The 27,151-nt window shown below is 38.4% G+C and overlaps 1 protein-coding gene across 3 annotated transcripts in view; it reads right to left on the bottom strand.

Annotated features, from left to right (window-relative positions):
- The window catches only part of UIMC1 (ubiquitin interaction motif containing 1), a 139,321-nt gene that overhangs the window by 27,952 nt on the left and 84,218 nt on the right, over positions 1–27,151 (bottom strand). For all 3 annotated transcript variants that reach the window (XM_088838756.1, XM_088838758.1, XM_088838757.1), the window contains exons 9-10: positions 22,624–22,724; positions 15,291–15,453 (exon numbers count right to left, since the gene is read on the bottom strand). In XM_088838756.1, coding sequence (XP_088694882.1) covers positions 15,291–15,453; positions 22,624–22,724 — 264 coding nt within the window. The remainder of the gene's footprint in view (positions 1–15,290; positions 15,454–22,623; positions 22,725–27,151) is intronic.

The following is a 27,151-nucleotide window of genomic DNA, read 5'->3' as shown; positions in this document are numbered from 1 at the left end:
TAAAATATTTACTACCTGTCTCTTTAAGAAAAGTCCATCAGAGACTTCCCTGGCCATACAGTAGTTAAGAACCTGTACTTCCCTGGCATGAGGTTCAGGTTTGATCCCTGGCCAGGAACTAAGATCTTGCATGCCACACAGTGTAGCCAAAAAAAATAGAAGTTTGTTAACTTTTGCTCTAAGAGTACATTTTCTAAAACTCCTGCATAGCATTATGTTAAGATGCCAAGGAGGAAATAAAAACAACTGTGACATAGTTATTGCTACTAAGCTTATAAGTATTAATCATGAGCGTTTCAGTCTTAAAAAGGAATCTTTTGGAATTTGACTTTCCTATAAATTAAGCGAGCCTAAGTTATTAGCATTAAAAATGCTCTGCAATGTGAGAATCTTGTTTAGAACACTATTTTAACAAACCAACTATAAAAACCAATTATGAGACTCAAAGAGATTTAAGTAGACTAGATATTTATATTAAAAAATTTGGCCTAACAGTATTATATTAATAGATAAGGTTTTTTAAAGAAGAGATTTTATCTTTCAGGGATACCTTGTGAAATAATGAAATGGTATCTAGGATCTGATTTGAAATAATCTAGGGAGTGGTAGTTACGGATGGAATACAGATGAAACAGTGACCATGAGTTGATGACTGGGCAGCACACCGGGGTTTCAAGGCACTAATATTCCTTCCATTTTTATGTCTGAAATGTTCTTGTAATTAATATAAACATGCACACACAAAGTCCTTTTGCAAGACAATAATCAGAGTTAAACTGGTCATTGTCTTTTCAAGAAACTGGTATGAAAGACATGTGGCACTGATAAAAAGAACCTGGAAAAAACCCAAAGAGGTGGTTAAAAACTATTAATGACAATCTAATCCAGTGGCTGCGTATTATTCAGTTCAGCTCAGTTCAGTCGCTCAGTCGTGTCCGACTCTTCACGACCCCATGAATCGCAGCACGCCAGGCCACGTATTATTACCAGAGCCTATATTAAGATAATACTCAATGAGCAACATATGGAGGAAAAACTCCCTATGAAATAAATTTCTCTGAATTTTACTAGTGGCGGGCTTTACAAGGTTCCTACAAAAGTGAAATGGATGACAATGGAGCATAATAAAAACATATAAGCTCTATTTAAAATGTTTTCATAATATGTACAAAAGAATATATATGCAAATTAATCACCCAACTTAAGAAATACACTATTATCAACACTGATTAGATAACTGCTTCTTCCTGATTCCATCGTCTGTCTCTACCCACTCCTAGCAAGAAGACTTTAGTCTCAAAATTGTTATTATTATTATTTTGTTATTCTATAAAACCACGGTTTTACTATAAATTCTTAAAATATTGACTATCATACTGTATTCAGTAATCTTAAATTTTTTAAAAAATCTGAATATTTCCTGGATGATTCTCTGGAGTACAACGTTTTGAATTAAAGCTGGTTGCATATCTGAGTTCTTGCCACTTATCATGGATGTGACCTTGGGGAAATTATTTTCCCATCAAGTCTTCGTTTCCTACTACAAAAGATTGTTGTGAGAATTAAAACAGAACATACGAAAAGGGCAGTTTCTGGTATATAGCAGATGCTCATAAATGGTAGCTGTACTAGGTATGATTTATAAAGATTTGACAAATTAAACCCTTTTACTTAATGGGAAAACAATCTATCTTGCTATCAAGTGCTCCCTTTATATTAGGCCATTAGAAAACTCCTTAGTAACAAGTCTGTGAATGGTCAATCTCCATAGCCACCACCAGAAGTAATTTTGATAGTTCATCTGATCCTTTGACTTTGCACACATGTTTTCAGAGATGACTTATGTCATACCAACTCTGTTCACCAGAAAATAGTCTGAATCCATCAAGTAGTTTCTTCTAGGTAACTGAAAAGCTGACAAGGTCAATTCTGATGAGATCAGATTTCATGCTTGCATTCAAGGGTGAAGGATTGCACTCTGCCTTCCTAAAACTGAGGCTTATATGCTCTCCTCGATACTTTCCCCGACTGTGTGTCCCCATCTCTACACACAGAAAGGCAGAGAGAAAATAGGAGTGAAGAAAAATGCTAGCTCTGGAGTTAGGCAGACTTGGGTTTGGGCTCAGCCTCTGTTGCTTATCTGATGCTGGATAAGAACTAAACCTCTCTAATACCAGATTCCTCATGGATAAAATGGAAATAACAAAAATACTTTACCTCTAAGATAACTTATAGTCCTGACTTAGGTTCTATGAAAATTATAATGGAGATAACTAACCTAATATTAATTTCTTGAACTTTCTTCTTTCTTAAAATGCTCTAGATGCCTGAATTAAAACATGTGACTAAATCATGAAGTGAGAGAACTTCTCTTAAGTAGTTTTTAGCTGTTAATATTCCTTCAACACATAATGTTTTAGGTATTATTCAGGTGTTCATAAGAGCTATTTTATTTTTTCAAGGAAGGAATAAGCACATCTAGAAGAAAAATAAAACATGCTAAAAGAAATCCTATGTCTGGCTCTTTAGCAGCAAGTCACAATGAGTAGGGATAACTAAAAGACAAAGTCAAGGTTTAGAGGAATAAAATGGGAAGAACGAAGACACTGATGACTAAAGCAGACATGGACTGCAGTCATACTGCCATTTCACATGCCACATCATACATACTACCTTACTGTTACACATCATAGCGGAGCTGATACAAGGAAATGTTCTACAGAAAAGGGGAACAAAAATTATCAGAAGACAATTCAGATGACAAGCATGGAGAAATGGGACAGGACCACACAGTTTTGTTACATTATTCATACAAGAGGAGAGAGTTACATACAAGAGAGAGTTACAAGCAATGGAACATCACAAGTCTGGAGTGGAGGTACTTGGTCTAAGGGTTCATCCAGTGGCTAAAAGATATGATGTATGGATGTGAGAGTTGGACTGTGAAGAAAGCTGATCGCCGAAGAATTGATGCTTTTGAACTGTGCTGCTGGAGAAGACTCTTGAGAGTCCCTTGGACTGCAAGGAGATCCAACCAGTCCATTCTAGAGGAGATCAATCCTGGGTGTTCATTGGAAGGACTGATGCTGAGGCTGAAACTGCAATACTTTGGCCACCTCATGCGACGAGTTGACTCACTGGAAAAGACACTGATGCTGGGAGCGATTGGGGTTAGGAGGAGACGGGGACGACAGAGAATGAGGTGGCTGGATGGCATCACCGACTCGATGGACATGAGTTTGAGTGAACTCCGGGAGTTGGTAATGGACAGGGAGGCCTTTCGTGTTGTGGTTCATGGGGTCGCTAAGAGTCAGACACGACTGAGCAACTGAACTGAACTGAATTTGGATTTAACATATTTAAAACCAAACCCCTTCCCTCCATCCAATCTATTTTCTCTTGTATTACTTCTGAATTATTATTATTTTTTTTAAACAGCATCACCAACCACTTTATCCATCCAGATAAGCACAACACAGTTTCTGGAACCATCCCGAGTACTTACTTAAGCTTCCCATCTGCTTTATTCCCCCAAGTTCTGTAGAGTCTGCACTTCACACGCTTGAACATAGCCCTCTGCTGTGATGCTTCTGTCCTAGTTAAAGGTTTCACAATGATCTCTTTCAGATTTCTACATCTGCCCCTTATTCTTTCTGCCTTCAGTGTCAGAACTTACACAGATGTCCTCCCTACCTTCACATCTCCACAGATACCTGGCGACTTTTCTGAAATGTCAATCTATCACTTGAATAACTTAACAGATAAAAATCAAATTCTGAAAGTATTTAAGTCAAGCCTAACTCTCCAGCCTAACCGCTTATCCCTCTTCCACCCAGAAATCTATATATAGGAGGGGAAAAAACAACAGTTAATATTTTTTATTTTTATTGCATTAATACCTGGTATGAATTAGTTGCTTTCTTTTCTTTATGATTATCCTGTTTATTTTGCTAACTTCTTAAACTGGCTGTATACTTGTATACTCATTGCTTTTCCTTTTTATATAAAGTCTACTACATTTAAGGCCTCAGTGGATAATGTTTTCCATAGCCCATAGGTTTTAAGACTTTGTATTTTTGTTATCTTTCTGTAATGATGCTGTTTTTAAATGCCATGTACTCAGTGAGTGATATAAACAGATTGTAAATTTCAGTTTTCTAATAAAAACTTTTGGAAAAAAAAAAAAAGATATGATGTATTTCTACATCAGTAGGCATTCAAATAAGATGTTGGCCTCTAAAGAAACACCAAACAGTCTGGGGTCAAGTCTATCAAAGACAAATCTACTTTAAATGTATTACTTCCAGCTTGTGCTGACCTCTGTACTAGACCACCATCTCTTCCTACCTCTCAGCTTCCTTCTCCCACTATCAGTTCAGTTCAGTTCAGTCGCTCAGTCGTGTCCGACTCTCCGCGACCCCATGAATCACAGCGCGCCAGGCCTCCCTGTCCATCACCAACTCCCAGAGTTCACTCAAACTCATGTCCACAGAGTTGGTGATGCCATCCAGCCATCTCATTCTCGGTCGTCCCCTTCTCCTCCCACCCCCAACCTTTCCCAGCATCAGTCTTTTCCAGTGAGTCAACTCGTCGCATGAGGTGGCCAAAGTACTGCAGTTTCAGCTTTAGCGTCAGTCCTTCCAGTGAACACCCAGGATAGATCTCCCTTAGAATGGACTGGTTGGATCTCCTTGCGGTACAAGGGACTCTCAAGAGTCTTCTCCAACACCACAGTTCAAAAGCATCAATTCTTTGGCGATCAGCTTTCTTCACAGTCCAACTCTCACATCCATACATGACCACGGGAAAAACCATAGCCTTGACTAGACGGACCTTTGTTGGCAAAGTAATGTCTCCCACTATCAGCAGCAATGAATTTTTTACAATTTCTCCTTGCAGCCCTCTCCCTAATTGCATGGATTCCAATATTCTTTTCTCCATACCAGTGCCACTGATTAGGGATCTTTCTACAGGATCAGCCCTGCCTCTACTTTAAGAAATAAAAGCTCTGACTGTTTAAACACAAGGGGGTGCTGTACCAGGCTGCACAAATTTATAAACTTGGTAAGAACTGATAGGTGGGTGGGAAAAACCTAGAAAGCATCTTTGAAGCAAAAGACAAATACCATTTCTAAAGAACTTACATAAATTGATAAGAAAAATATTAAGAACCCAACAGATACTTGGGCAAGTTCAGATAACAACTTTTCAAAGAAGAAACACAAGTTGGCTTTTGAAAAAAAGAAACAAATTCAACTGTACTAATCAAAGAAATATAAAATATAATGAAATACCACTGATTATCTAATGAATATACCATGCTTTAAAAAAAAAAGAAAAAGTAACGTTCCTCAGTATTTGTAATGGTGTAGTGAAAGGAACACTGTCATGTGCTGCCAATGAGAATTTAAATGAGTAGAATCTTCTGAAAACAGTCTTAAAACTTTATACATATGATCCAGTCATTTTACTTTTTGTAGTGTGATTTAAAGAAAAAATCAGAAATTAAGACAATTTACACCTAATAAGCCTTGTTTAGATGCACATTTTTAATAAAGGGGGGATGGTGAAAAACCCACACCTGATATTAGTGCCTCTATTTTAGCATTTCAACTGATTTGTATCATATTTAGTCATGTCCAAGTCTGTCTGCCTCACTGGACTGTGAATTTCCTGAATACAAATTTGAGGTTCAATAAGCTCTGTAAGCACTTATCACCTTATCACCCCGTGAACACTCCCAGCACCTAACACAAAACATCATTAACAGCAAATTAATCAATGACTGACTTCAAAGACACATAAACACACATATAAAGGACATGAACAAACACTAAATTTATAACTGACCTAATTTTTCCACAATTTGGAATAAACTCAATTCCATGAGATTATTATAGGAATGAGTTAATAGACTGCAGTAATTACAACCTACAATCATGCTCCTTTATCCTTTCTTCTTGCCTAGAACACAGATTTAAGGTCTAGAGATAGAACAGCCATCTTGAAACCATAAGTCAAGAAGCTACAAGTCAAGGACTGGAGAGCTGAAACAGAAAAGCTTTGGTCCTCATTATGTCATTGAGCCACTACCTCACTCCAGATATCTTGTTATGTGAGAAAAAGAAACCTTACATGTTAAACTCACTTAATTACATTAATTAATATGGTGTTTTCTGTTATCAGAATTGATAAAATTTTCTGATAGATACTAACAGGGTTTTCTGTTACTTGTTCTGAAATATTAATAAATGATACATAACCATCCACTTGATAACAGTAACTAAACCAGGGATGGTTACTTAAAGACCATCAGAGTCTGTCTTAGATTGATTTATGGTCTCAGGAGAAAGAACTCCTTTTTTCCCATTAAAGGCTAAAACTCTATGGCTGCTGGCAGACACTTTGCCTGCCCCTTATTTCATTCCAATCCCAAAGAAAGGCAATGCCAAAGAATGCTCAAACTACTGCACAATTGCACTCATCTCACACAATAGTAAAGTCATGCTCAAAATTCTCCAAGCCAGGCTTCACCAATATGTGAACCATGAAATTCCAGATGTTCAAGCTGATTTTAGAAAAGGCAGAGGAACCAGAGATCAAATTGCCAACATTTGCTGGATCATGGAGAAAGCAAGAGAGTTCCAGAAAAACATCTATTTCTGTTTTATTGACTATGCCAAAGCCGTTGACTGTGTGGATCACAATAAACTGTGGAAAATTCTGAAAGAGAAGGGAATACCAGATCACCTGACCTGCCTCTTGAGAAACCTGTATGCAGGTCAGGAAGCAACAGTTAGAACTGGACGTGGAACAACAGACTGGTTCCAAATAGGAAAAGGAGTACGTCAAGGCTGTATATTGTCACCCTGCTTATTTAACTTATATGCAGAGTACATCATGAGGAATGCTGGGCTGGAAGAAGCACAAGCTGGCATCAAGATTGCTGGGAGAAATATCAATAACCTCAGATATGCAGACGACACCACCCTTATGGCAGAAAAGTGAAGAGGAACAAAAAAGCCTCTTGATGAAAGTGAAAGAGGAGAGTGAAAAAGTTGGCTTAAAGCTCAACATTCGGAAAACTAAGATCATGGCATCTGGTCCCATCACTTCATGGCAAATAGATCGGAAAACAGTGGAAACAGTGTCAGACTTTATTTTTTGGGGCTCCAAAATCACTGCAGATGGTGACTGCAGCAAGAAATTAAAAGACGCTTACTCCTTGGAAGGAAAGTTATGACCAACCTAGATAGCATATTCAAAAGCAGAGACATCACTTTGCCAACAAAGGTCCGTCTAATCAAGGCTATGGTTTTTCCAGTGGTCATGTATGGATGTGAGAGTTGGACTGTGAAGAAAGCTGAGTGCCAGAGAATTGATGCTTTTGAACTGTGGTGTTGGAGAAGACTCTTGAGAGTCCCTTGGACTGCAAGGAGATCCAACCAGTCCATTCTAAAGCTCAGTCCTGGGTGTTCACTGGAAGGACTGATGCTAAAGCCGAAACTCCAATACTTTGGCCACCTCATACGAAGAGTTGACTCATTGGAAAAGACTCTGATGCTGGGAGGGATTGGGGGCAGGAGGAGACGGGGACAACAGAGGATGAGATGGCTGGATGGCATCACCGACTCGATGGACATGAGTTTGAGTGAACTCTGGGAGTTGGTGATGGACAGGGAGGCCTGGCGTGCTGTGATTCATGGGGTCGCAAAGAGTCGGACACGACTGAGCGACTGAACTGAACTAACAACAACAAAGTCTGTCTGTTGAACAGAGAAAAGTAGAGTCAAAAGACAGAGAAACATCATCTCAGCTCCCAGATCTTGCTCAGCTTGAAGCCTATCCCAGGCTTCCTAATTATTATGCAAACTAAATTCTCTTTTTTGCTTAAGATTACCAGGGCTTCCCTGGTGACTCATATGGTAATGAATTTGTCTGCAATGAAGGAGACTTGGGTTTGATTCCTGGGTTGGGAAGATCCTCTGAAGAAGGGAATGGCTACCCACTCAAATATTCTTGCCTGGAGAATTGCATAGAGGAGAGCCTGTCAGGCTACAGTTCATGGGCTTGCAAAGAGTCATACCTAACCAAGTGACTAACACTTTCACTTTTCACTTGAATTGTATTTCCAACACTTGCACCCAAAAGAGTCCTATATACTACACTGGAGTAAACACATAAATAATTTTTTACAAGTTGAAAAAAAACTTTGTCCTATATTAACTCATATAATTCAAGTTACATCTGTCATTTTCCATCTGCTTACTATTTATTTTCATTATGTCCATACTACAACCAGACTGAATTGTGTGCTCTTTTGTACACCTTTCATGTTTTCCTATTTATATGATTTGATTTTTGCCTGCTGTTTTATATTAATGCCTTTCTTCTAAATCTCTAATCACATTTCTTCTGAAACACCACAGAATTTATCTTTATGCCCCTTAGTAGTTTTGATCTTGCATTATAGTTATTCATGTGTATGTCTTATCTACCCAACAGTACTACAATCTCACTTTGTTTGGATTTGTATATCTCCCCACATGTCAGGGTGTTTCCATAAGCCATGCTCTTTCTACTAAACTTATGCTACTTCCTAACAATACACCTAACTACTGACATGTATTATTAACGCCTCTATAGTTAGTTGTCAACAGTGATATACTTAATCCTCCTAGATACCACAGAAGTCACATTAATACAAGTGAGAAGACTGAATGGGAGTACAAATTACATTCAGGTAGGCAAATACACATATATAAAACTGAAAAAGTCAACTCTGTCCAATTTAAGAAATGTTTTACCTAGAGACGTTCAGGTCTTCTGATTTTTGCTGAGTCACCCATGTCAAACCTATTCTAGGTCTCAGTATTTCTCTGATAGTTCTCAGCAAATCTCCATTAAGGATTGTTAACTCTACCCATATAGTCAAAGCTATGGTTTTTCTAGTGGTCATGTATGGATGTGAGAGTTGGACTGTAAAGAAAGCTGAACACTGAACAATTGATGCTTTTGAACTGAGGTGTTGGAGAAGATTCTTGAGAGTCCTCTGGACTGCAAGGAGATCAAACCAGTAGGAAATCAATCCTGAATATTCATTGGAAGGACTGATGCTGAAGCTGAAGATCCAATACTTTGGCCACCTGATGCGAAGAGCTGATTCATTAGAAAAGACCCTGATGCTGGGAAAGATTGAAGGCAGGAGAAGGGGATGACCCAGGACAAGATGGCTGGATGGCATCACCAACTCAATGGACATGAGTTTGAGCAAGCTCTGGGAGATGGTGAAGGACAGGGAAGCCTGGTGTGCTGCAGTCCATGGGGTCACAAAGAGTCAGACATGATGGAGCGACTGAACAACAACCAATGCACTTACCCACCATTATGTTTCCATGAAATAACCATGAAGAGAAAATCCACTCCTAGCACTATTCACACCTCTGTATCTAGGCCCAAAGAGTATACAGTTAATGCCTTCAGCTTTCCTAACTCTGCTAGGATCTATTTCTCACTAACTTATTCTTAGCACTTTGGCTCTAATGCCTTTGTCTTTCATCCTTTTAGCTCTAGCTGAAATATTGAACAATAAGAGCAGCTACCATTTACTGAGTATCTAAAACAATCCAGACACAGTCTGGGTACTTTATAAAAGTATTTCTCATTCTCATGACAATACTAATGATGCTAGACTAATTTTACAAATAAAGCACCTGATCCTCAAAGAGTAAGGTAATTTGTCAAATATTACCCAGCTGACCAGTATTACAGCTGAAATTTAAGTTCAGATCTACCTAGTTCCAAGCCCATGTTTCTCTCACTGTATCATATTACCAAAAATAAAACACTGGTTCTCACAGCTTCTACCCTTGTCAATCAACAATCTATTCACACAGCATCCAGAGTGATCCTTTTTTCAAATATTAATTCATTTTTTTTTGCTCAAATCCCTCCAATGTTTACTTATTTAAAAGCTAAAGTTCCTCACTAATGACCTACGAGTTCTATGTGATCTGTTCACTTGCCCCCTCCCCAATTATCTCTCTGGTTTTGTTAATCTTTCCCTCACTCTACTCCAGCCACACTGGCTTCTCTGTCATTACCCATACACACCAAAGCTGTTCACACATCAGGGTCTCTGAACTTACTGTTCCCACTGCCTGTAACACTCTCTCCTCTCCACTCAAAATTCTCCTACCTCATTCCCTCACTCGGGCCTCTGTTCATATGTCACCTTCTCAATGGAAACTTCCACACCACCTATTTTAAACTGCCACCTCCTGTCCTCAGTACTCTCTATTCCCCTCTTCTTTTGATTTCTTTCTCTAAAATACTTATCAACATGACATATTATAGGGGGTTTCCTGGGTAGTTCAAACATTAAAAAATCTTCCTGCAATGCCGGAGACCTGAATTCTATCTCTGGGTTGGGAAGATCCCCTGGAGAAGGTAACAGCAACCCACTCCAGTGTTCTTGCCTGGAAAATTCCATGGATAGAGCAGCCTGGAGAGCTACTCTCCAGGGGGTCAGAGTCAGACACGACTGAATGACTAACACTTTCACTTTCTTTCTCTCATGACGTATTATATGTTTGTTTATTGAAGTAGTCTACTACTAGAATACATCTCTGACAACATGGACTTTGTATATTCTGTTGACTATACCTGCCATGTATTAATAGTAGGCATTCAATAAGTATTTATTGGATGAGTAAATGAATACCTCTTTTCTTCCCAGATGTTTAATAAAACGAGCCAATGATGGCTCAGTGGTAAAACAAAAATCTGCCTGCCAATGCAGAAGCACAGGTTCAATCCCTGATTCAGGAAGATTCTACATGGTGGGGTGCAACTAAGCCCATGTGCCACAACTACTGAACCTGTGCTCTAGAGCCTTGGAGCCACAACTACTGAGCCCATGTACCACAACTACTGAATCCTGCATACCCTAGAGCTCGTGCTCTGCAACAAGAAAAACCACTGCAATGAAAAGCCTGCACACTGTAACTAGAGAGTAGCCCCCGCTCTCTAGCCAGAGAAAAGCTTGCACAGCAACAAAGACCCAGCACAATCAAAAATAAAATAAATAAAATTACAAAAAGGAAAAAATTATCTCAAAGACATTCTCTAGAAAGCAAATGTAAAGGCAACCTGCTTCTGCCACAGTTCAGACTGATTTAGCAAATCATCTCTCCTCAAACAATACCTTTAAAGAACACTCTAATTTTTCCACAGTTGTGAAGACAGCCATGTCATTGAGCAACAAACTGAGCAGACTGAGCCAACTCAACCAGAGTGTAGTATTATAATCAAATAAAACTTACAGCAAAGTTAATCAGACACATATTTAATGATATGCATAATTGTTATTGTGCTGCATGGTAACAGGCATAAATGGTAGACACTTCATGTAAATGACTCTAATTACTATTTCTTTCACACAGCCAAACCAAGCATGTCTAGGATCAGATTCAGGGAAAAACAGGAAGAAGGGGAAAGCTGGATCCTTAGCTCTGGAAAGAAAGTCCTCTTTTATTCCATCCCCTTAGGCATTTGGCTAACGGTCTCTCATCCTGAGGTAATGTGTAAAAGTCTTTCCCCTCCATTGTAAGAGAGGCTTCCTTTCACCAAAGATTAAAATATTACGCTGAGGACAGCCCTCTCTCTTCAGTCATAAGGCTGAGAGGAACCAGAACAAACACTATATTACATGGCAAGGGAACACAGGACAGGCAAGCTGGTAGAGAAACCAAATGTCAGCAAATTCACTGAAGACCTACTATATGCCAGTCACACTAATACATGTTTCACATAATTCATCTAATGTACTTCCCCAACCCCACCTTAGAGCCGCAAGCTCAGTCCCCAGTAAAGCAGAGGAATAAGCAGCAAGAGCAACATTTTTTGTGAGAACTCCCTGCTCCAAATTTTCCTGTAAGGCCTAAATAATGTCACCAGAAAGGGTAATTTAGGTAAGCTAACATTACTAGGAAAATTAAGAGGAAGCTGTTATTTACTGGCTGTTTCCCTTGCTTCCTACCTTATCTAACCCAGAGGAGGATAAAGGGCCCCCTACTTTCCTATGGGTTTGTCCAAACCCATCCAGCTGAGGCGAAGCCCACCCTTCTCTGGCAGCATCATCCCTATCCACTGCAGCTCTCCTTGTTCCTGGTGCACTGACTGTCAGGGCACACAATATGCACTTTGTGCCATCTTATAATTAATTTCTTAGGTTAACGCTTATCTCCCCAATGACACTACAAGCTCCTTAATGGCAGAAACCTTGTCTTAAACTTCTTTAGTAACCCACACAAGGTCTAGCATCATTTTTTTAAAAAGGTGTTTCTATTAAGTATTTGGATGAATTAAAGTAGGTAGGCAATAGGAGAAGGAAATGGCAACCCACTCCAGTGTTCTTGCCTGGAGAATCTCAGGGACGGGGGAGCCTGGTGGGCTTCCGTCTATGGGGTCGCACAGAGTCGGACACGACTGAAGTAACTTAGCACTTAGCAGGCAATAGGCAGTATAAAAAAAAATAAATTTCTGGTTCTAGGTAAACAAGCTGGTATTGAAAAGAAGTTTGCAGTATTCTAACATGTCTTCATCAAACTTTTGGATTTTCCCTTTGGGGAGGCGGGGAGCCTGTGCCATGTGATGTATAGGATCGCTGACCAGGGATTGAGCCCGTGCCCCTGCTGTGGAACCACAGTCTTTTAACCACTGGATCACCAAGGAAGTCCCTGAACTAATTTTTAAAACAAATTTCCTTAAAAAAAAGTATGACTATCATTTGGGATACCACAGACATCTTTGGATGGAGGTCTAAGACATTTGGATCAGAGCTACAAGATATAGAGTGTCAAGAGTTTAAGAGCTGATATACTTAAATCTATAATGTTTGAAAGAGTCCTCAAGACCCAGAGTATAAATCCAATCGAGCAGCAATACACAGGAACACTGGCCCAACTGATTCGAGAACTTGAAAGACTTCCTGAATGGATAACAATGCAAGTCTCAGTCTACTTTGCCTACCTGATGGTGTCAGCTTCTCAACAAGTTCAATGAAAATAACCTGATTCTGGTGGTATAAGTCTGCATTAGGTTTGAGAAAACTCATAAACAAGCCTGAATCAAGTATCTGGTGTTGTGAGTTGCCCCACCACACCCCGTAAGGAAGAACAAGCTTAAAAGCAAGTATCATAAAGCTGAAACATATATGACAGAGATGAATACCAAAGCTTCCTGTTTAACCACAAACTATCAGTGTTCTGTCTGGGAGATGTCAGTAAAGTCTACTCTATACTACTTTTTTACCTTTTAATTATGACTGGAAGAAGGTCATCTATTCATAGAGATCAATGGGGATTCAGTTTTTCAAACTCGTTTACTTCTGAACCTCAGTGCTGAGTGGGGTGTTGACTCAGTAACTAATACCAGTTGGGTAAGCATGTCTAGTGAGATAGACAAAACAGTCTCTCCCTTCTCTGGTCACCAAATGGCCAGCCTTAGAATTCTTGCAGTCACTAAAACTCTCTACTGAAAATCAAACTAAAGAGTTATATTAAAGTAAAACTGCATCTAAAATCCTAATCCTACAGCGCTCTTCACTTAAAGTAGTTGACCAGATTTAGGTCTTCAACTTTCAGTGTATTTAAAAGACTACAGTGTTACTCATAAAAATCCTTAAAAATCATGACAAAATATCTGAGCTAGTAGTTCCACTACTGGGAACAATAACAGCAGCTCAAAGTTCTTAAGCACTTACTATGTGCTAGGCACTGTACTGAACACTTAAAATATCTCATTTAACCTCATAAAAACCAAATACGGTAATTTCTATTGGTTGACAGATGCATGAATAGAAAGTAGCACAGGGTCACAGAGCAGTGAGTGACAGAGGCAGGACTCAATCTCAGACCACCTGGACTATGGAGCCCATCTTTTTCTCACTACCAACCAAACTAAAAATATATCTTTAAAAAATAACCCCAAAATATAGCAACAATATTTGGCATAAAAAGCTCAGTGTCATGTAAGTATAACTTGGCAACATGAAGCATTCTAAATATATGACAAGTAAATGAAGGCACTTTGGATTACAGAATATTAAATATTTTAATATAATATTAAAAATATTTTTACAGCTAACTTTTAGTGACAAGGGAAAACTTTAATGCTATTAAGTAGAAAAAACAAAATAGAATTTTATATACAGTCAGATCTCAACTATGTAAAAAATATATCTGTACATAGCAAGATCTAAATTTACTGCTAAATTTTAAAAAAAGCAAATTACAGAATTATATGTGGCATGGTCCCATTTATGTAAATAGTGCCTAACTCATTTCAAGTACTCAATAAATGTACACCATTATTATTATTCGTACTAAAAATGAACAGGTACTACTTTACAATTAGAAAAATCAACAAATTTATTTAAATTATAAGGTTAGGTACTTCCTTATTTAATTAATGAGAAGTGTATAACGTCAGTAAAGATAAATAACATGTGTCTTTCTTTCCCATACCTCACAATTATACAATTTCAGATTAAACATCTCTAAGTGATGGGAACCAAGTAGAACTGAGAAAAATGTTGCAACATTTCTAATCTTCTAACGAATGGTTATATTCAACATGTTAGACCACAGAGAGGTATGCAGATTCTATCATATTTGGAGTTTAGAAAGGCAAGATCAGGGGTGGTATTTCAAGGGCTGTGATGAACAAGCAGATTCTCTTGGCCAGTATCTCATGCTGTAACAAAACCAAGGCCTCTGGTGTACTCTGAGAGATAACCAAAAGCTCCAGGGTGACGCATCAGAGACATATAGGAGAGGAATAGAAACTAGGGATATTTTTCAGCTGTAACTGTTTTTAGATAAAATTTACACACACACACACCCCCAACAAGAGATTTATTCTGAATGAAAAACAGGCAACTCTAGAACTTATTTTCTCAAGTTTCATAGGAGTTTCAGTATTTGTATACAACATGAAATGCAAGGTCCATGGGATCACATTGATCTTTGGCCTGCCTAAAGTAAAATAGCCTGCCTAAAGCAAAGAATAAGTTTGAAACATTAAAAGGTGAAAGATTTTTTCCATCCCCTTGTCCTGAGGTATGTGCAACAAAATAGCATGCCAGCCAACATAGTAAAGAATGCCAAAAGCACTAGAGACTTAGCTAAATAGAAAAAATCAACAAATACTGAAGAAGAGTTGTCTGTTGCACTGTACTGTACAGGATTACAAAACCATCACGTAGTCAAAGAAAAGACTGGCTTTACCTGTATCTTGCCCCATCAGCCCATTGCAATACATGGCATGTCGTTCAATCTTTGTGGGTGGGAAGCCTTGGTCACAGAGTGGGCAGGATACCTGGGCACTAGATGAGAAGATAGAAGTAGATACTTCCTTCTCAGCAGCTTTCTTGTTATCAACTTGAAGAACCTAAAGAACATGATAAATAGCAATTGTATTAGCTTTACAAAGTATCTTTTCCCAAAAAGAACTACAAGGGGCTCCATTCCTTATTTTACTTACTTTCAATGATACCAATCATTTTGCCAAATTCTGGACAGTAGACTGGGAGATACACTAACACAATTAATACTCATTCAGTGTCTGCCTACTGTGTGCTAAGCATTCTGCATGTAATAATGTTCGTTTAAACCTCATAGTAATCTTGCAAAGATTACTACATTCTTTTTATACTTGAGAAAAGTATTGTCTAAAACAGTAAAGCAACTTGCCCAAACCTACAGAACAAATAAGTGGCAGAGCTGAAATTCAAACCAGGGATTACTGGGCTCCAAAATCTGACAGCATTGCTCTCTATACTGCAAGGCGCTGTCCTCGTTAAGTCAGTATGCTATGTTTCAATTTGTATTAGCAACAGCATCTTAAGGACAGCTTTTCAATCTCACAAAATAATTATGAAGGCAGTCAAAAGGTATAAACTCCTAATTGTAAGATAAATAAGTATTTAGGGTGTAATTTACAATGTAATAATATAATTAACAGTGCTGTATGTTATATATTAGAAAGTTGTTAGAGTAAATCCTAAGAGATCTCATCACAAGGTGGAAAATTTTCTATTTCTTTAATTTTATATCTATACGAGATTACAGGTGTTCACTAAACTTATTGTGATAATCATTTAACTATGCATGTAAGTTAAATCATTATACTGTACTCCTTAAACGGCGCTGTGCTGCTGCTGTTAAGTCACTTCAGTCATGTCCGACTCTATGCGACCCCACAGATGGCAGCCCACCAGGCTCCTCTGTCCCTGGGATTCTCCAGGCAAGAATACTGGAGTGGGTTGCCATTTCCTTCTCCAAAACAGCACTATATATTAATCATATCTCAATGAAACGGAAAGAAAAAAAAAAATTCCACAAACACACAAAAAGAACTGTGATCATTATAAGTAACTTCGGACATCAGGAGTGAGGGGAAAAAAAAAAGAGCTCAAGCAACACAACTAAAATTTAAGTTAAGAATCTAGGCCTCAGCTTATACCAGGAAGACAAACCACCTCTTCTATTTTACTTGTTTCTTTTGGGTTGAAAGAGGAAACACAACTAAGACCCAAACATTTAAGAAGGCCTGAAGGCAATCATTAAAACAATTCTGATAAAGCCATTCTTATTTTGTAGTCATCATTTTTCCTACAGTTCCCAGTATCTCTCAGAGGCAGTTTAATTTTACCTTTACAGTTCAGAGCCAAGAACTCTGAAGTGATTAATTCAACAGTATGCATGAGCACTGCAGCACTACTGCCTAACACTTGCTTCAAAGGACAGCACGTCCTATCCAATCAATGTGAAACTATCCTGTATAGCCACTGCTTCCATTTAAAAGCAAGGAGCAACTAGGCCGTCATTATGCTTTACTATAGGAAACAAAATAAACCCTTTTCTGATACAAGAACAAAATGAGACCAAAACTGCAGTGGATAGATAATTTGAGCTCTGAGAAAACTGGGTGTTTTTTTTCCTTTTTAGTCTCTAAGTTTAGGCCATCCCTAAAATTTACCACCTGTGAATGTAACCCAGCAGAGAGGGAAACAGGCCATCTAAATAAATACCAAGTAAAACAATTTCTACAACTGCCAGAAAATATTATTTTCAACCCATACCTGCTTTTTACTTAGAAAGGGGGGGAGGAAGTGGGGGGGAAGAAAGATTAAAAAGGAACCAAGGGTGGTTGAGTTCCTGTACTATGCCAGGCTTGGCCAAGCATTTTCCATATCCATACCTCACAACAACCTAATTGTCAGAGGTATCACTCATTCCAGTATTATACAAGAGGGAATTAAGGCTTGAAAAGGCAAAGTAATCTGCTGATCAGAAAATGACTAAGTGGAAATGTAGACTCAAACCCAGGCCTATGGTGGCATCCAAACTCTCAGTATTTCACCATAGTATGACAAAAACAAAAAGCAATCCCCACCCATTTTGTTTCTGGAAGCTGACTCTGCCAGATATTGGGAGACACTCATCTGGTCCCATCACTTCATGGCAAATAGATGGAGAAACAGTGGAAACAGTGTCAGACTTTATTTTTGGGGGCTCCAAAATCACTGCGGATGCTGATTACAGCCATGAAATTAAAAGACGCTTACTCCTTGGAAGGAAAGTTATGACCAATCTAGATAGCATATTAAAAAGCAGAAACATTACTTTATCAACAAAGGTCCGTCTAGTCAAGGCTATGGTTTTTCCAGTGGTCATGTATGGATGTGAGAGTTGGACTGTGGGAAGAAAGCTGAGCGCCAAAGAATTGATGCTTTTGAACTGTGGTGTTGGAGAAGATTCTTGAGAGTCCCTTGGACTGCAAGGAGATCCAACCAGTCCATCCTAAAGGAGATCAGTCCTGGGTGTTCATTGGAAGGACTGATGCTAAAGCTGAAACTCCAATACTTTGGCTACCTCATGTGAAGAGTTGACTCACTGGAAAAGACTCTGATGCTGGGAGGGATTGGGAGCCGGAGGAGAAGGGGATGACAGAGAATGAGATGGCTGGATGGCATCACCGACTCGATGGACATAAGTTTGAGTGAACTCCAGGAGTTGGTGATGGACACGGAGGCCTGCCATGCTGTGATTCACGGGGTCGCAAAGAGTCGGACACAACTGAGCGACTGAACTGAACTGAACTGGTTCTAAAATTATTCTTCTCTAGGATGTGGGGTAAGTCAAGTGGGTCTAAAAGTTCTAGGTGCTTTTTATTTCAATCTCAGTCACTGAGATTCTCACAAACACAGGTTCCTTTGTATAAGGAAAAGTTGTCCTGTAAGTGTAAAGCCATTTGAGCAGAAGGAAGAAAAATCAATACACCCTATAATTTGCAAATAGTCTTGAAAGTTAGTGGCAGTTGAGCAGTTACTTGGCATTCTAAAGTTCACTAAGCACAGAAACTAGAGAAGGAAATGGAAACCCACTCCAGTATTCTTGCCTGGAGAATTCCATGGATAGAGGAGCCTGGTGGGCTGTAGTCCATGGAGTCGCAAGGTGTCGGACACGACTAAGCAACTAACACACATGTGCATAGAAAAGCTATATGACATGAATGCTACTTGTATTCACACCCAGTACTATCCTTTGTATTCCATCACCAGCTCTATAAAATGCAGAGAAGATACCTTCAGCTGCTGCTGCTGCTGCTGCTAAGTCACTTCAGTCGTGTCCGACTCTGTGTGACCCCATAGACAGAAGCCCACCAGGCTCCACCGTCCCAGGGATTCTCCAGGCAAGAACACTGGAGTGGGTTGCCATTTCCTTCTCCAATGTGTGAAAGTGAAAAGGGAAAGTGAAATCGCTCAGTCATGTCTGACTCGTAGCGACCCCATGGACTGCAGCCTACCAGGCTCCTCCGTCCATGGGATTTTCTAGGCAAGAGTACTGGAGTGGCTTGCCATTGCCTTCTCCGGATACCTTCAGCTATTATTATAGTATTCAAGAGGGAGAAGCTGATCTATTATTGTTTTATTGTGAATACAAGACCACTTCCAATCACATTCATAGGCAATCCAGAAGATTTCTAAACATTTTTATGTTTACCTAAGTTTTTTCCCAGCACCATTAAAAATGTCTATTTAAATATTAGCTACAATGGAGGAGCCTCAAGAGGGGAAAAAAAATACAAGCCAAGAAGCTTTTGTGAGGACTATGCAATCAGGGACTGGGCCTCTGCAGAGCTGCTTCTACTTCTTTTAAAATATTGTATGTGTATTTTCTCAAAACAGGTACTTGTATACCAAATCATGATCTCTTAAAGGCTGGCCTAAAAAGACACTTCATCTCAAGAAATGGATCCAATGAAAATGAGAATATGTCCTACAGTCACCAACTCTCTTACCCATTCCCCATAAGATTTATGTATAGTTTAGGAAAGTGTTTATCTCCCCTTTTATCTTAGACACAGTCTATTTAACACAGTTTACTTAACCAACTAATTAAATGACTACAGATGTACAGATCCACTAATATACAAATATTTTTCAACAGTAAATACTACAGTTCTAAGACTGCAGTTGGCTGTGTTAGGCAGAAAACACAGATGCCAAGGGCCCACTATAAGTTATACACAGGTTTTCAACCGCATGAAAAGTCAGCACCCCTAACCCCCTTGTTGTTCAAGGGTCAACTGTATCTGAGTCTGAATAAAGCCTACAGTTAACAGACTTCTGAGTACGAATATCTGAGATCCCCACTCAAGCAAGATATTCCAAAAATATTATTTCCAAAAGAAACTTACCACTGCAGGAAATCAAATCAAGAGGGACTACAGTTCTGGCAAGGGTATTCCAAATACCTCAAATACTGTCAAGCAATTCTGTCATTAGTAAGCTAATATCACTGAGCAGCCACAATGTATTACAAAGTAGTTCCACATGCATACTTCTACTTGTGCCAAATCCCTGCTATGTTTCATATTCTTTACCTAATTTCATCATCAGAGCAACCCAATAAAATAGGCTATTTCTGTCTACATTTTATAAATGAAGAATTGAAATTCAGAAAAGCATTCCTCTCCATTAGGGCATTCCTCTAATGCCCTCCCCTAATGCCCCGGGCATTTTCTAACATTACATTTGTCAGACCACATTATAATTATCTGTTTATGTGTCCCTTTGAGGGCAGGAGTTGTTTTTTTGTTTACCTATATCCCACGACTCCAAAACAGTGACTGGCACACAGTACACAAACTATAATATCTGCCAAATAAATGAACAAAGCAATTAATTTGACCAAGGTGATAGGAATTCAAAGTCATGTCTTCTAGTTCTAATACTCAAGATCCTTGCACAATAAACAAGAAAGTTTGGGGTAAATGATCCTATACACAGATACCAAGGGCAAGAGTCCACACCCTTTGTAATATTATCATTGTACACATAAAATGCCCAGATTCTATCTTTCTAGTAAGTGACAGTACTCTTGCCTAGAAAATCCCATGGATGGAGGAGGCTGGTGGGCTGCAGTCCATGGAGTCGCTAAGAGTTGGATATGACTGAGTGACTTCACTTTCACTTTTCACTTTCATGCATTGGAGAAGGAAATGGCAACCCACTCCAGTGTTCTTGCCTGGAGAATCCCAGGGATGGCGCAGTCTGGTGGCTGTCGTTTATGGGGTCGCACAGAGTGAGACACGACTAAAGCGACTTAGCAGCAGCAGCAGCAGCAGCAGTAAATGACTTGTAACTAGTGATTGTGCAATAACTTAAAAACTACAGCATCTCCAACTTCTTTTAATGTTAACTTCTAAGACTATTTAGAGCAACCACAGATACACCAAAAAGATGTGAAAAAGACCATACAATTCCATCCACTTGATGTGTAGTGCTGCAGACATACATAACTTTTAAATAGGGTTCTTGCTCTTTGCCCAAAGACATGTTTCCTCCACATTCATGGATGCTTAAGAAATCAGCCTTGATTAGCTAAAGGCTAGCAGAGCTTCTTCTGCATGTTAGGATAACTATGTTAACAACACTCTGTTCCCCCATCCCTATTGAGAAGGTTATAGGTTCTCCCTAGGAAAAGAACCTGAGGCCATTTTGACACTATGTAGCAGGATCTATCTTCAGCAACTCTTACACAGGGAGCTCCTCACCAAAAGGTGTTAGGAAACTAACACCATAGGCATGAGGGAATCTCGGTCTGTCAGTTGTGACAGATCAGGTTCCAGGGAACCAAACAGTGTGCACAAGTCATGAAAGCAGGATTTCCACTCAGTTACCTGCAGTACAGAAACTAGAAAGGGGATCTATTAATAACTAAGGCAAAAATTGTTTTCAAAAAAATGTAGAGTATAAAAAGGAATAAGAGAATGAAGCTCAGAATAAGAGAATTGCTCAGAATAAAACAGTATGCACATGTGTAATCAAAAAATTTATTTTCACAAAAAACTAGTTTAAGTCTCAGGCTACTTTTCACAATTGATTTTAAAGGTCTGAATTCTTTAAAAGAGTTATTGATATTTACATTGTTTTGTCAGACTCAACATGAAAAAATATGCACTGAATCTTAATCAGGTGTATGAACTTGTGTCAATAAGCCTTATGGTTAATGTCAGATATGTGAACTTAGGAAAGGTACTAGTACAAATACAGATTGACTTAATTTATCATGCTGATATCCAGATTTTGCATTTCTGATCACATCTCAAAATTAGGGCTGAAAGTTAGGTCGTAATATAAAGGTATCAACTTTTTTCCAAGACTGTTCATCTCTGTTACTTATATAATGGAAAATGCTCCAGGACTTTGGAGACAAATCTATGTTCAAATTCTGGTACTATTATTATTAGCAGTTTGAATTTGATCAAATTACTATGAAATGGAGTATTTCCTGTCACATCAATAAACAAGATGTCATAGCCATCAGGGATTCTGGCCCTCCAAATTGGAGAAGGAAATGGCAACCCACTCCAGTATTCTTGCCTGGAGAATCCCATGGACGGAGGAGCCTGGTAGGCTACAGTTCACGGTGTCACAATGAGTCGGACACGACTGAGCGACTTCACTTTCACTTTTCAAATGTGAATTTCTGAGCCCAGGAAGAACAGCGCCTACTATGAAGAGCCATCAATCGCTCCCCACGGAGAGCACTGGCCCCAGACAGCTGAGATGCATATGGAAGGAATGATTTCATTAAGTCCAGACTCTGCATCTTCCCACACATAGAAAAGCATTAAATTCCTTAACTTGAGATATTTGGTTTTCCTTAATTAACAATAATCTTTTGATGTTTAGATTACCTGCTCCTTTTTAAGAGCTTCTATATAACCTGACCCCTCCCCCCTTAAAATTCCCACCAAATAAAACATAACTCTCAGCTTCTAGGCTGTGACTATTTTTTAGGTCAACATTACTCAAACATCCTAAATCTCCATTTCCCCATCTGTACTAGACATAATAAAGCATATTAAAATACTGAAGAAATGGAACTACTGTTATATTTAGAAATAGTGCTGAACTCACTTTTAAGAATCTAAGATAAAAACCTAACCCACTGTCACTTAAATCTCTTCATCCAAGGTCAACACTGCATCAGAGAGAGGACGACCAGTAGAAAGAAAACACTGAGAAAAATTAAAAGTAATATTCACCTCTTTATCTGCCATTATTCTTACTTCATCCGGGGTCTCTCTGCCATCTGGAAAGCCTTCTTTATCAAGGTCAAAAGTTTCAGGAGAACTTAGCTGTGTCTCTGCAATTTAAAAAATAAAAACTTCATTAATTTTTGTTTTGTATTTTTATAGTTAAAAGAAAACACTTATTTCCTTAAGTGTTTTATGTTATTTCATTTATATGACTTTCTAGAAAAGGTAAAACTGTAGGAACATAAAGTAGATTGATCATTGAAAGGAGCCAAGTGGGAGGAGGATTGACTGCAAAGGGGTACATAAGAACTTTTGAGGGTGTCTGGAATATTTAGAGTATGATAATACTGCAGTAGCAGTATAAATCAAGCTTGTTTCTTCTTAAAACTTTATTGAGGGCTTCCCTGGTGGCTCAGTGGTAAAGAATCCAGATGCTAAAGCAGCAGACATGGGTTGGATCCCTGGTCTGGGATGATTCTACACACCACGGAACAACTAAGTCCATGTGCCACAATTACAGAGCCTGTGCTCTAGAGCCCAGGAGCCACAACTACTGAGCCTACATGCTACATCTGCTGAAGCCCTGCATTCTATAGATCCTGTGCTCCACCAACAAGAGCAGCCAGAGCAATAAGAAACCCAAAAATCACAACTACAGAGTAGCCCCCGCTTAGCACAATAGAGAAAAAGCCCACACAGCAACAAAGACTCAGCACAGTCAAAACTAAATAAATTTTAGAAAAATTTTTAACGCTGATCTCCATCTTTAAAAAAAGAACTTTACTGAGGCATAATTTATAATCAACAGAATTCACCAATTTTCAGTATACAGTAAGTTTTGACAAATGCATACAATGTATACATGGCATCTTTATATCAAGATATAAAATATTCCAAACACCCTCAAAAGTTCTTATGTACCCCTTTGCAGTCAATCCTCCTCCCACTTGGCTCCTTTCAATGATCAATCTACTTTATGTTCCTACAGTTTTACCTTTTCTAGAAAGTCATATAAATGAAATAACATAGTGTGTCATGTTCTGTGTCTGATTTCCTTCTTCTCAAATGTGTTTGAGAAGCATTCATGTTTTTACATAAGTCAGTGCTTCATTCCTTTTTACTGTTTAATAGTATTCCACTGTATGGCTATATCACAATTTGTTTATCCATTCATCTGTTGACCCATTTGGCTTCTTTTCCAGCACAGTTTTGGCTTTAAAGTATATTTACACATTTAAAACAAAACATTGCCAATGCTAATTTTGAGGCTAAAGGGATGATCAGAGAAGATATAAAAATTGGGAGCAGAAATACAAATACATTCTCAAAGATATGACTTTCTTTAATTACTCTATAAGCAGCATCTATTAATTCAACATTAATGTAATACATATTTATGAAAGAAGTTCCAGGCACTGTATAGGCTACTAGCAATAAGAAGAAGTATTGGGTTGGCCAAAAGGTTTTGTTTTTTTCCATCCAATGGCTCTACTAGGACTTGGTTGTTTTTAACTTCATTTGAAACAATTTTATTAGATTGTATTGTGACAGCTGTTATATCAGCATGCATTTTTTTAAAAAACCTATCAAAACTGGTGGGTTTTGTGTAGCCATTTTAGTATTGTAGACGGAAGGAAAAAAACAACATTATCGGCATATCATGCTTTATTATTTCAAGAAAGGTAAAAATGCACCTGAAACAAAAAATGATATGTGCAGTATATGGTGAAGGTGCTCTGACTGATCAAATGTGTCAAAAGCAGTTTGCGAAATTTTGTGCAGAAGATTTCTCGCTGGACAATGCTCCACAGTCAGGTCAACCAGTTAAAGTTGACAGCAATCAAATCAAGACATTAACTGAGAATAATCAACATTAACCACACAGGAGAAAACCGACATACTCAAAATATCCAAATCAAGTGTTGAAAAAAATTTGCACCAGTTTGGTTATGTTAATAGCTTTGATGTTGGGTGCCACATAAATTAAGCAAAAATAAACATTCTTGACCATACTTCCACATGCAATTCTCTACTTAAATATAATAAAACATGCTGTTTTTTGTGGGTTTTTTGCACTCCTGGGCATACACACCGAGGAAACCAGAAGTGAAAGAAAGACATTGTTTTTTAAAGCAAGTTGTGACAGGCAGTGAAAAGTGCATACTGTACAATGATGTGGAATGGAAAAGATCATGGGGCTAGTGAGAACCATCACCAACCACACCAAAGGCGGGTCATCCAATGAAGGTGATGTTGTATACATAATGGGATTGGAGGGCAGCCCTCTATTATGAGGTCCTTCTGGAAAGCTAAATGATTAATTCCAACAAGTACTACCCCAACCAACTGAAAGCAGCACTCAATGAAAAGGGTCCAGAATTAGTCAAAAGAAAATACATAATCGTCTATCAAGATAATGCATGATGCATGTTTCTTTGATGACCAGGCAAAATCTGCTACATCCTGGCTAGGAAGTTCATTCTGCTGGTTTCGCCATAAGTTGTATCTTCAGATATACGTTTATTTTGGTCTCTACAAAATTCTCTTAATGGAAAAAATTTCCTTTCCCTGGAAGACTGTAAAAGGCACCTGGAACAGTTCTTTGCTAAAAAAAAAATAAAAAGTTTTGGGAAAATGGAATTATGAAGTTGCCTGGAAAATGGCAGAAGGTAGTGGAACAAAATAATGAATACACTGTTCTATAAAGTTCTTGGTGAAAACAAAAAATGTGTCTTTTTACTTTAAAAACTGAAGAAACTTTTTGGCTAACCCAGTAAGAAGGGGATCCCTCACGCTCTGGTTCAGGGGTCTGCAACTAGTTCATGGGTCAAGTAGAGCCAGTTGCCTGTTTTTGAAAATAAAATTTTAATGGGACACAGCCATTCATTCTTCTCTATACTGTCTATGATTGCTTTCAAGTTAAAATAGCAGAGCAATTTCAAGTACTTTGTATGGCCCACAAAGCCTAAAATATTTATTATCTAGTCTTTTTATACTTGGTTGGTGCAAAAGTAATTTTGGTTTTGTACTGTTGAAATTTGCTGTTTGATATTAGAATACATTGTTAAATAAATGCAGTTACGTTATACATCATTTTAATGTGCATTTCTCATTTTATGTTTTTTTACTTATTACTTGTTGTTTATATTTATTTTAGACTAGGGAAATGATGTTAGACAAAAAGCAAATTTGAGCAATTTTCTTATTCAAGTTCAAAATGGGTTGTAAAGCAGCAGAGACAACTTGCAACATCAGCACTACATTTGGCCCAGGAACTGCTAATGAACGTAGAGTGCAGTGGCTGTTCAAGAAACTTTGCAAAGAAGATAAGAGCCTTGAAGACAAGCACAGTGGCCAGCCAACAGAAGGTGACAATGACCAACTGAGAGCAATCACTGAAGCTGATCCTCTTACAACTCCACAAGAAGTTGCCAAAGAAAATGTCGACCATTGTAAGATCATTTGCCATTTGAAGCAAACAGGAAAGGTGAAAAAGCTCAGAAAGTGGGTGCCTCTTGAGCTGACCACAAGTCAAAACAATCGTCATTTTGAAGTGTCATCTTCTCTTATTCTATGCAAGAAAAATGAACCATTTTCTAGATCAGCTTGTGACATGTGACCAAAAGTGGACTTTATATGACAGCTGGAGACAACCAGCTCAGAGTCTGGACCAAGAAGATCCAAAGCACTTCCCTAAGTCAAACCTGCACCAATAAAGGTCATGGTCACTGTTTGGCAGTCTGCTGCCTGTCTGATTCACTACAACTTTCTTAATCCCAGCCAAACCATTACATCTGAGAAGTATGCTCGGCAAATCAATGAGATGCACCAAAAACAGCAATGCCCACAGCCAGCATTGGTCAAAAGAAAGAGCCTAATTCTTCTGTACAATGCCCAAATGCACATCGCACAATCAACGTTGCATTTCTGTGCTTCAAAAGTTGAACAAATTGGGGTACAAAGTTTTGCCTCATCTATATTCACCTGATTTTTTTTTTCGCCGACTACCACTTCTTCAACCATCTCGATACCTTTTTGCAGGGAAAGTGTTTCCACAACCAGCAGGAGGCAGAAAATGCTTTCTAAGAGTTCATCGAATCCCAAAACACAGATTTTTATGCTACAGGAATAAACAAACTTATTTCTAGTTGGCAAAATGTGTTGATTGTAACAGTTCCTATTTTGATTAATAAAGATGTGTTTGAGCCTAGTGATAATGATTTAAAATTCACAGTCTGAAACCGCAATTACATTTGCACCAACTGAATAGAAAAAGTTTGTCAACCGCTGGTCTAGACATCTATCACTTGATATAAGAACAGAAACAATATTTCAAAAGATGACAATAAGTCCAAAAAGGAAATTTATCTGAGAACACAATGCAGGAAGTTTTCTGTTATCTACACTATACACAATATAAATCTAACTGGTAATTCTGTGCTTCACAAATACAATGAGTGGCCAATGCTGGGCAAATAGTATACTTAAAAGGTACTGAGGTAGTTTCTCAGTCATCAAAGAATGATTATATACA

The sequence above is a fragment of the Moschus berezovskii genome, chromosome 8 (assembly GCF_049115385.1).
Source record: "Moschus berezovskii isolate FMDL1 chromosome 8, NW_MosBer_1.0, whole genome shotgun sequence".
Taxonomy (NCBI): domain Eukaryota; kingdom Metazoa; phylum Chordata; class Mammalia; order Artiodactyla; family Moschidae; genus Moschus; species Moschus berezovskii.
Note: the sequence above shows the minus strand (reverse complement) of the source record. Positions and strands in the feature narration are given on the sequence as shown.